The sequence below is a fragment of the Pipra filicauda genome, unplaced genomic scaffold (assembly GCF_003945595.2).
Source record: "Pipra filicauda isolate LSUMZ 115617 unplaced genomic scaffold, ASM394559v2 scaffold20_size4479445_pilon, whole genome shotgun sequence".
In the NCBI taxonomy this organism is placed as follows: domain Eukaryota; kingdom Metazoa; phylum Chordata; class Aves; order Passeriformes; family Pipridae; genus Pipra; species Pipra filicauda.
Genome location: NW_024104321.1, coordinates 2,656,064 through 2,668,122, shown reverse-complemented (window position 1 = coordinate 2,668,122; position 12,059 = coordinate 2,656,064). Strand labels below are relative to the sequence as shown.

The 12,059-nt window shown below is 36.3% G+C and overlaps 1 protein-coding gene across 1 annotated transcript in view; it reads right to left on the bottom strand.

Annotated features, from left to right (window-relative positions):
* The window catches only part of CNGB3 (cyclic nucleotide gated channel subunit beta 3), a 46,749-nt gene extending 35,888 nt beyond the window's left edge, over positions 1-10,861 (bottom strand). Inside the window, exons 1-2 of the mRNA XM_039380981.1 lie at positions 10,789-10,861; positions 8,339-8,444 (exon numbers count right to left, since the gene is read on the bottom strand). Coding sequence (XP_039236915.1) covers positions 8,339-8,444; positions 10,789-10,861 — 179 coding nt within the window. The remainder of the gene's footprint in view (positions 1-8,338; positions 8,445-10,788) is intronic.
* Between the last annotated feature and the right edge of the window lie 1,198 nt (positions 10,862-12,059).

Here is a 12,059-nt window from a genome sequence, read left to right as displayed (position 1 = left end):
CTCATGTTGTATTCATAAAGCCAAACAGTTATGGAAACAACATTGTTTAAGGAAGGTACTGTCTGTCAGAGTTATTTACTGGTATTGGACTCAGAATAAACTTCTTGATGGAGTAAAGTCTGAAATCTAATAATCTAGGCTGCATGAGATTCCTCCTGTTTAGTTCAAAGATTTGTCAGAACAGCTTCTTTGACAGTCATCCTGGTTATTATGTCACAAGAGTCTGTGAATCCTCTAATCTTCTTTACCCTTCTCTCTCAGGAGAAGTCTGTCTCAATACTGAACACTCACTGAGGTACCAGATTAAAATGTGAACAAGATTTTATTTTAATTAACAATTCTGCAGTAGGAACTATGCAAAGAAGGTGGTATGAATGTTGAAGGTATCAATTAGCTATGAAAAAATCACCTTTCTTTAAGGCAACTGGTGATATAAAGTTGTTTAATTGCACTAGATTTTTACTATGATGTAAAAAAATCATAATTTCTAATACTAATTGCTTTAGAACAAAGGTATAATATTCTAAGGAAGTCATTGGGTCTTTCTTATCTGTAAGTAAATAAATCAATCTGGGATATCTTCCACTTATCAGGAATTTTTAAAGATATTGCTTATCATATACACATAGTGTTTGTTACATTCAAACACATTCAAATGCAAACTCATAACTTATTTACATAAGCATGTAATAATTTATGCCTACATAAAAAAATGTCTTAGAGCATGATCCAGTGCTGCACAGGGCTCATGAGCAGCACAACACAAATCCTTCTTCCAATTTTCTATTCTTCACTTTTTATTAATACGCAGGAAACTAAAAGCTAAAATTAAAAGACCATAAAATTTCCCATAGTGAATTTTTTAAAACATTGCAAAAAAAAGTCTCAAATTCAAAAAACTTAATTTTCATTAGATGCTTTCATTTTTCATCTGTTTCCATACAGACCCTAAAATAATCATAAAATCATATGACTGTAGAGAAGTTTGAGACATCCTGTAAGCCTGGTCCCAAAAGCTCAAAGCAGAATGAGGTATACCTGATAAAATCTTGTCCAACCTGTTCTTAAACATGTCTAGTGATGGGTACTCCATAATCTTCCTAAAGAATTTATTCTAGTACTTTACTACCTTCATTTTACAATTTTTTTTCTCAATGTAAATCTCTTTCAGTACAATTTGTCCTATGCACTGTGAATATGGAATAAAACGTATTGTCTCTTCTCTTTTATATCACTTTTTGATTGTTTGCACATTTTTGTTTTCTCACTGGGTTTTTTTGTTTGTTTCTGGGTTTGTTTTTGTGGCTTTTGTTTGTTTGTTTGTGTGTTCTTTTTTTTTCAGAGGAAAAAGATTTGGGACAAAGGTAATAATTGTATGCTGACTAAGAGTAATAGTTAATTTTATAATTTTCAGTGTGCAGAGATGTGTGTACCTGGATAAGAATGTTTTAGCTGGTATAAGCTTCAGGAATCTATATTTCAACTAGTAAAGTTAAAAGAGAAAGAAATAGTGGTGTAGATTCAGCATGCACGGCAACTAAAGTTGCTCCTCTACTGGGAGCCCTGGTAGACTTTTACAATATGCTGAACTTCATGCCATGTACTATTGTTGCCTATGCTAATTATATAAAATTACTTTGGTGCAATTGTCTTTGTTGAAATTCTACCTTTGTTGGTGGTAAACTGTTATGCAGCAACCTGTGTAGAAAATCACTTGATGTGCCTTTTCCAGGATCACAAAGTAATATGGTGAGAGAGAGAGAGAAAGAACCCAATCCTCTGAAATGATTTCCAGTTACCACTATTTAAGGCCATCTTTTCCCCTTCTGCAGGTGTCTGATACATTCTTTTCCAAATTCAGCAAAAAAGTAGGCATATTCCCTGCAGACACAGATCATCACACCTCTCCTGAGTATCATTTACCCAGGGCACTGAATGAGATTGGGCTGCCAGATTTGTTTGACTTCTCATCTCACCCTCATGTCTCCACCTGTCACTGTTTCCTCTGGTCCTCTCTTGGGCTGTACAACATAGGATGTTTTAAACCTAAATCGCTCATATTTGGAAAATGAGTAAATCACTGCAGACACAGTATTTTAATAAAACATGTTGGACAAAATTAAATATAGGAACGAATACTTACACTTGTCATGAAGTAGTAACCAGTTTTCTTTTACTAAATAATAATAAACATTATGTCTTAGATTTATATGCCTCTTAGATTTATCAAGAGAAATCCTGATATATTTGCAAATGTTTGGTACAAATGTGATTTAAATAACTGCAATTTATATTGCATACAGTAATGTACCTGTCACAATGCTCATTGCTTTGTGTTTTTTTTTCCCTGAAAATGACTCAATACATAATAGCAGAGATAATATTTGGAATAAATTATAATTTCTTCCTTTACAAAAAAGGTTACTTCTTGCTTTGAAAAATATTAAGTCAATAGAGGATTTACACAAAATGCTTTTAATTAAAGAAATAAATCAGTGGCAAAATATTACAAATTCTTACATATACTAAAAAGAAAAATAATTTCTTCCATTTATACCACCAGAAATGAATATATATGAATATTATGACCATATAATTTAAAATAATGTCATGAAAGAATAAAAAAACCAGCATTTCAGTCTGTATAATGGCATTCCTATCCCTTTACTCACTTCATTTAATCTTCAATGAAAAACTTCCAAATTCTCTACCTTTTTAATTTCAGGCTACCTACTTGATTGTCATGCAGACTGAATGGCATTAAATAACATGGGTAACTGCATCCTGCAGAACAGATGGAATTCAAAGGCTCTAGGAAAATACATCTCAGCAGTAATTACGGCAAGTTTAATCCATTTTGGTACAAGCCATACACCATCACCTTTCTATTTAATTTGCAGATTCTCAGTGTAGTCATTGCAGAAATTTAAATCCAAGAATTAAAAGTGACAGGCTCTGAAAAAAAAATACCTCAGTAGAAGGAATATAGGTGCCAAGAAAAGTGTTTTTATTTTCTAACATAATAATGTCTTTTCAGTCAAGCTTACAAAATGTACTGGATGCATTCTCTCTGTTTACAATTTCAAGCAATGCAGTGATTAGCTGTAAACAACTGAGGAAATATATTAGTCTCTGTTTAAAATGTGTTTGTAACTGCATTTTAACAGAGATTTTTGGAAGGCCCAGCATTGACCTTGTTTTACTTCATCTCAATTGAGTTGGAGTTTAGTGCCACGAGTATCATCTTCTGTGTCCCTACAGGAATCAAAGATTTCTGGACACTCTGGAGGGTTGTTACTGGATCTGTTTCACCAGTGTGTGGAGATTTTGTTCTTGTGATAGGACATAGTTTCACTAAGATGCATCTACTTGGTGAATTGATGTGTTGTAACTAGTGTATAGCAAGCACTAATAAGCACGGTAATTTTCTTGGTCAAGGTAATTGAGGTAAATGAAGTGCATTACTCACTAAGAACATGCTACCAGCAGGAGTTCTCTTTATTAGCCTGGTTGTGCACCACATAGAAAATTGCCTCTTAATCTTTGTTTTGTTTTCCTCTTTTGCTATTAGCAATTAAAGAGGAAAAAAATCTGCTTTATGGGCCTAAGAAGGACTGGTATAGTCTATTAGGTAATAGGACGTGGCTATGAAAAGGGCGAACTACAAGCATGAAATTCAGTCTTCCTGAACCACCCGTGTTCATATGGCAGTTTGCAGCACTGAAGCTCCCTTTTATTTGAAAATGTGTTTCTGCATTTGAAAAAGCAAAATCAGAAGAGTAATCTTTCTGGGTGGGAATGTTGAATTTTTTTTGTATAATTGTTAACATTTTATTAAAATTTCTCTAGTGCATTTTATATTAACTTATTTTTTTCATAATAGCTAGGTTCTGAAGGTGGCATATCGGATATAATATTTTGTTCCTCTCTAATCATAACTGAGAATGTATAAGAACTTGAGGTGAAACCTAAGGGCATAGGAAGTACCACTTACTTACTGTATTTTTTTTTTATTAATGTGTTCTTGGATATTTGGCCTGCAAATATGGATTATTATTTTATGCAGCATTTTGCAGAGTGGGGTTCATGATCTTTGACTGGGGTTTCAGAGTACTGACTTAGTATAAATAGTACATTGTAATCTCTTTGATAATCTGGGAAGATGAAACACTCTTACAAATTTAGCTGGGCTTAAAGGCTTTTAGAAGACACAGAGGAGAGAAAAGGTCATAGAAGCTCTGTGTGTCCCTCCATTTTCTCTCATCTGTCCTCTCAGATGCTTTGTTCACCATTCTTCCTACTTTTTCCTGGACTTGCTGTGACATCTTTGTCTCGTTCCCTGATGCCTGACATCCACTATTATTTTTTCCTTAGGCATCCATTTCCTCTCTGCTTTTACCTGCCAAAAGACTTTGTGCAGTCCTCTTCTTCAATGGATTTATCATGCCGCAGGCTCTGTATTTGCTCCTAGCCTTCAGTGTGGAGAGAGTCATGCAAAGGTTTCACATTAGCCTCTCCTGTGTCACTTTGTGATCATCTCAGTCATGGTTTTCCGATTATATTTTTTTTGTTAGATTTTGGACTCCAAATAGTATTCTCACAAAGCATTTTGTCACTTTCTTTTGTGTACAAATGGCTATATTCCTCTGCTGGCATAGGCCAGGGGCTTGTCCTTGTGAGTCCCTGGTGATGTGCCAGGTTTGCTTATGTGCTATGCAGTCCCTCACAGGAAATGCTTGCATGGCAGCTCAAAAAAGGTGAAGGATTGTGTGTGCACATACGTGTTTTTACAAACCCTCCACGACAGAAAGGAATCTGCATATGTTATAAAGCCCGCAATGATGCTTTGTGCTAGTTCCTTGTTAGTAAGACTCCACTGTCTTCTATTACAGTGCAAATGAGGTCCTAAATGTTCTTCTGCTTCCGCATTTCTTGTTGTGAAGAGAGAGAATAGTCTTAGCCCGCCGTTCCAGAGGTTATTATTACTCAGCAAATAGTTTGTGCGAGCCCACCTCTCAAGCCTGTCAAGGTCCCTCTGGATAGCATCCAATCCCATCCATTCCCTCCAATGTGTAGATCACACCACACAGTTTGGTGTTGCCCAATATCAACCCCAAGGGACCCACTCATTACTGATCTCTATTTGAGCAGTATCCAAATGTAGATTAAACAGTGACAGGGACAATTCCTGGCCAATGGGACTCTTAGTTGACTATCCTCACTATCCTAACAGTTCTTGGTATGGCTTTAATTAATTAAATTAGCACTTTTCCAAATAACTCCCAGATATGGAAATACCTAGAAATTAGCAATGAGCAAATTCTTTGGGAGGAATTTTTTACTGTTCTAGTTGGCCTCAGTGTTGGACAGTGATTTGAACATGTTTCATTTATAGCTACTTTTGCTGACTACATGTATCTATTTGACTCAAATTCTCATAGGTTTTCTCACGTGATAAAGGCAGTTGATTTCCTTAAAAATATTCTAGTGAGCAGATCTGACCACATAGACTCAAGAAAGCAGTAACTCTGATCATGAACAATGTCTGAATAGACTTCCATGAATCTTCAGAAGCAATTAATTAAATTCTCTCAAAGGCATATTTTAAAAATTATTCGCCTTCAAGCTCATACAATAGATCTGTTTAGTTTAGTTTCATGCCAATGGGACGACACCAGCACCATGCCTTCCAAGCTCTACTGCAGAATTTAGTGGGTAATTGTTTTGCCAGTAGAATTTACCAAATATTTACTGTATTTTTAGAAGCTGTTGCTCAGATTAGACTGACTAGATTTATCTGGATGCACATATGACACTGAGTCAGAACAGTTATGACAAGAAAATGTTTAACATAAACATTTTTAATTCCCTTTTAACAGACAGATTCTGTTTCTACTAATAAGCAACATATCTCCTTGTTTCATAAGCATATAATAATTATGTTAACCATAGTTACAGGATTTACCAGTGGAACTGTGTCTAATAACATAATGTACAATGATAAAAAAAAAGATTCTTTATCTAGGTTTTAATTTTTGACCTACTAATTCCCATTCAAATTACAAAGTTATTTGTAACATTTCCATTCTTTCTAGTCAATTTATTTTTAATTGCTTGTATTATTCTATAGAGGCATGTGCAGTAGCATTTTGCTTGATTATTCTTTGTCACTGCAGTACAAAATCTGTCTTGGCAAAGGAGAGGAAATAGGTAATAATCTTTATAAATTACCTCCATGTCAGGGAAAGACTTTAGTTTTGTGTCGTCAGGATAATCAAAATAAGAGAAAGCAAAGACAAGCAGGAGAACTTTCCACCTTTTTCTAGGCTGAGTGTATCTGTTTTTCTCCATTCAAAGTGATCTCAAAAGGCAGGAACTTCATGAAGCTTAGCAAAGGAAATACAAGTTTCCATACATGGAATGCAATAACCCCATGTGAGAGGAAAGGCTTGGAGCTAACTGACTAGAAAACAGCTTTGCATAAAAGGATCTGGCAGTCCTGATAGACAAGAAATTTAATATGAATCCACAGTGTGTTCTTGCTGCAGCGAAGACTATCTACTTGCTCTGATTTAGAAAAAGCACCAGGGGTGCACAGCAAAAGGAAGAGAGATGACAGAAGCAAGTTAAAGTAAAGGAAAATTTAATTCTACCTAATTTTCATAATAAGAGTGGTCAAATGGTGGACTAAATTGCCCAGAGAAATGGTGGAAACTCCATTCTTGGAAATATACATTCACAATTACACTGAACAAAGTTCTAGGCAACCTGATCTAACTGGGAATTGTTTCTAACCTCTAAATGCTCTTAGCACGTGTTTGGACCTCATTGCTTCTGAAGATCTTTAAAGATCTTTATCTTCAGCAGTGACAGAGACAGTGGCATCAAGTGCAGCCTCAGCAAGTTTGCAGATGACACCAAGTTAAGTGGTGCAGTTGACACACCTGAAGGATGGGCTGCCATCCAAAGGGACCTGGACAAGCTTAAGAAGTGGGCCCACAGGAATCTCATCAGGTTCAACAAGGCCAAGTACAAGGTTTTGCCCTGGGTTGGGGTAACCTCCAGTATCCATACAGGCTGGGGGATAAATGGATGGAGACTGGCCCTAGGGAGAAGAACTCGGGGTGCTGGTGGATGAAAAACTGGATATTGTATCCTGGACTGCATCTAAAGAAATGTTGCCAGCAGGTTGCTGGAGCTGATTCTTCCTCTCAAATCTGCTCTACCTGGAGCACCGTGTTCGGCTCTGAAGTCATCAGTGTAGGAAAGACAAAGACCTGTTTTAGCAGGTCCAGGGGAGAGCCACAAATATATCCAGAAGGCTGGAGCGTCTCTCTTATGAGGAAAGGCTGAGACAGTTGGAGTTTTTAAGCCTGGACAAAAGAAGGCTTCTGGGAGATCTTTTTGGTGACCTTTTAGTACTTAAAAGAGGCTTACAAGAAAGATGGGGACAAACATTTTAGCAGGTCTTGTGGTATGACAAGGTGTTTTAAAGTTGGAGAGGGCAGATTTAGGTTAGATATAAGGAAGAAATTTTTTACCATCAGAGTGGTGGAACACTGGTACAGGTTGCCAGAGAGGGGGTGGATGCCCCATCCCTAAAAACACTCAGAGTCAGGTGGAATGGGGCTCTGAGCAACCTGATCTAGTTGTAGTTGTCCCTACTTATTGCAGAAGGGTTGGAGGAGGTGACCTTTAAAGATCCCTTCCAACCCAAACAAGTCTATGATTCTACGGATCTGTGATTCAGTAATGAATGTAGACTATTGCAAGATTATTGTTTTCTAGACTTCATATTTATCACTATTTTAGCAAAACAGTCACCTCAGCTTTTTCCAAAGGTTGAATGAGCCTAGATTTTCCCCTGAAGTAATATTACTGTTTAGTTTATTTGTCTCTTCTCAGAAAGATGTAGTACTAATACTCTGGTTGTGGACATTAATGCTGATTTAATGGTAGAACTAAGAAAAAAATATGCAGGGTAAAAAGTTTCAAGTCAGAATGATGTGACAAACATTCCAGCTATTCAGGGCAGCATTCTGGGACCTTGCTCTTTGCTAAGGTAGAGTAATAATAACTGAGCGGCAGCATGTTAAAATTAGCATATAATCATAGTTGAGCAAATCCTTTTTCTCATTCCTGCAATTTAGGATGATATACACAACAAACTATCAAATGAACGTAATAAATGAATGCCTTATATATATGTTGCCTTAGAATTGGAATAAAGCTCTTCAGATCCTTACAGGAGGATTAAAGAATTGACATATGGAACACAGAAATATTAGGTCATGATGTAAGGGAAAAAGCTTCAAATTTTTTAATTGAATTTACTCACTTATCATCTTCTTTCCCATCTTTCAGTTGATGCTCTTCCTGTTTAGTTGTCTTAGCTGGTTCAGTTGAGTTTTCAGTTTTTGAAGGCTCGGGTGCTTTTGCTGATCCTGTATCCAGAAAAAAAGTTTTATTTTTTTTAATAGAAATTTTTAAAGAATCACAGTAATACTTTTGAAGGAATCACATTTTGTCTGACATTTCTGTAGTGGACAAGCACTACATGACACTGCTTCTGGGACCTGACCTCTGAACAATTTCCTGCATAAATCTATTTCAATGCCAGCTATGCAGAACTTGTTTATGATAAATACACCTTTTAGAATATGTAATTTACTTGTGGTTTTTAAACTAGATGCATCAGTAGCCAGCTCAACAATGGTCAATACAGAGCTTTTCTATATTTATGAGGGACAAGAACTCATGCAGTATGATAGAATTTTAGTGTGTGCTTATTTAAAAAAATTGTAGAGGACAGATAGATAGATCTGTCCAGAAACGCCTTGTGAAATACAGGAAGAAAATGAAGAGTAGCTTATTTGCTTATGCATAGAAATGCTAATGGCATTATTTATACTGCAGAGTTTGAACTGCATTGTTGTTGCTTCAGCTGCCATGACAGTCCTGTTTGTTGCTGAGTAAGTTATGATAGGAATATAACATTAAGGATGTGAATATGTCATACTTTGGTTAGTATGACATACTTTTTGTTACTATCAAGTTTTTTAAAGGAATCGCAAGTAGGAAGCTTGTAGAGTTTGAAACAAATGGTATAGTCTCTTGCTATTTAAGTGGCCTTAAGTGATGATTTTTTACAATTGATCTTATATCTTTGTTTTAAATTTTTATGTTGAAAAATAATTTGATAGCTTTCATCAGTCTGACACTTTACATAAAGGAGGGACAAGCTCAGCCTTCATAAATACTTTCACTACACGATTATAGAGGAAAAAGCTTGGCAGCAAAGCATCTCAGCAAATAAATCAGGAGCCTGTTATGTATTCTGTATTCTGTATTTTAAGTTTGAGATATCTCGAAGAAAATCAAACCTTGACTATTTTGAATACATAGTGTAAGATTACTTTTCTGATAGTTAAGCTCCATATTTAGAGAGCTATTCACTTCAGAGGGGTAAAGGCAATTGCAACAATAAACTGTCAAGCTACTTATCTGGAAAGTGGTTGCTTGAGATTGCATTGAAACAAAACCTTGTGAAGGACTGTGGGTCAGTTTGTTTACAACACTGGATATACCAAACTACCCTCCTAATTCAGATTTGGGATCATATGTTCTTCCAGGCATCTATTAAGAACAGACACTATGTTTCTTGAGCTGAGTTTCAGACTTCTACCACACAGACAACTGATTACAGGACCAATGGGGCATTTCTAGAACTTTTTCTTAGTATTTAGGTTAAGAAGCAAGAACATCCTATGTAAGCCCTGCTACTCTTACAGGAATTCATTTCTTTAACAGGATCAAGGGCAAGACCTAGACAGAAGTGTCTGTGTATGCCAGAAATGCTCAGCCCACAGTCCAAAAAGCAGCTGAAGTGAGAAAAAGAAATCCATGTTCCCCAATATGCTGGTTAACTGGGTTTTGACTTAGCAAGCTTAGAGGTTAATTTTCATATAATCCCTTGAAGAAATGTGGCACTACGGAGTATGAAAAGACAGTCTGCAGGATTTGTATCACTTATAACTTTTAAACTGGAAAGATTTTTTTGAGGAATTCCATTTAAAACTCTGATATTCAATTGAATTTTATGGCTTGAATTGAAAACAGTATCTTGCCCACTTAGTGAAAATGCAGATTATTGCTTCCTTTCTGAAGAAGTCAGTATTGCAGTACTATCTTGAGGAAAAGTCTGTTGAAAATATGTCAGTACTGAATGTTTCATGAACATTACCTGAAGGATCTGCCAGTGAATTTTCAAGATACAGAACAGCATACATTCAGGGAAACGAAGACTGCAAAGAGGACTGTTACTGTTCCTATCCCCAGGAAGGTTCAAGAAAACATGAGAGAGTTTCTACAATTTGATTTCAGGAGTTCAAAATTCTTTTCTGGGAGATCCAGCCAAAAAGACTGGTTTTTTTTAGGAAGGAGGGATTTTGAAGTGGGTTCAGGCTTCTAACATAATGAATACGTTCTCACAGCAAAATAAAATTTATTTCTCCTAGGCATTTCATGGAATCCTATGTAAGAAAATCACAGAGGAGCCATAGTTACAGAAAATAAAGGGGGATTGGACCTATTTATAACTGACTAATTTGTGAGTCTTGCTACTGAACCCTAACCTGTTAAATTTCTTTTTAACCCTTTCCTCAGGGGATCTCTACAAATTATGCTAGTGACTGTGCTCTCCTTGTCGCACAATCCTTCTGTGATTTTGTGGTCAACATGAGATGATTTAGAAAAGATGATGCAAGAGCCAAAAATTTCAGCACTTACTGCAGTTTCTGGTCCTTTCTGAATTCACGGTTCCCAGTTCTTCCTGCCCTGACTCCACCAGCCAAAAAGCCATGTACTCAATCAAGAGTGAAAGCAAGGCAAATCTCAACACTTCTGTAATCATATCACTTTGGGAATTTTCTTTGTTATAGTAGTTGCTCCTAGTTGCATCTATACTGGTATAGAAATAACTTGATATGAATAATCAGAATGGTGAAATGGTGCTGAAGGTATGGCATCCAATTTGTATCTGTCAGATATAAATATCTGGCATATCTGGCAGATGTATTTCAAATGAGGACTATTGTGATCCTCTGAAATTAATGACAATCAGTAGCTTGAGTAAAGTACTTTGACTCATGGAGTGTTTCTTCTGGTTTAGTTTTATTCTAAAGGAATCCAGTTCCTAGAGGTTTTTTTGGTGGAAAAAGCAGAGCACAGCAGGGTATAATCAGATTTTTTTCAGAAGGGTATTCTTCATTTCAAATAAAATGCCTGTGTAGACATATTATTTAGTGTAATGGGCTCCTGAATAAGACAATCCTCTGGAATGACAGCATGTATGAGAAGCAAAGACCTCAAAGTAAAAAATATATGATCCTTGCACATAAAAATTTCATTGCAGAAGGGTAATGACTCCTCAGCCTGCTAGATATTCTCAAGGAATTCAGTCTGATATCTGAACCCAGACTGACCATTAAATGCTGACTGGACTCAGACTGATAGAAAACCTTATAATCCCAGGAATATTCCCGGAAAAAAAAAAAATTATTCTTTGGCCATGAATTCTGTCATGTTCCTTCCAGCAGTAGAGCATAAGATTTTTATTTTCTACCATAGCAAGTAGTTAGCAAAAAAGAAGGGCTAAGTCTGTCATTTTACACTAATTCATCATTTCTTCTACTTCCCAGTCCTATTTTGTCGGGGATGAAGAGGAGACAGAATTTGAATGGTGGAAGAAAGAACAAGAGAGGCGTCTGGAGATGAGTGACGTCCCTGACACGGATGACAACTACATCACCCCGATTTGAGAGCTTTATACTCATGTGTTATGGGCATTTAGTTTAATTCATGTTTACTACTTGTTTGAACCCTTAAATCAGTTTTATAAAAATCCCTTGTTATGTATACCCTTGTTTTTCCCCTTTCCTGATTGGTTCAAATTCGCTGCATTGAAGCTGTTACTCTCCCAATAGGGAAATGTTCCAACCCCTTTTTTCCTTATATGGTTTTCATTAGCATACTCCTCCCTAACTCCACCCCTTTTTCCA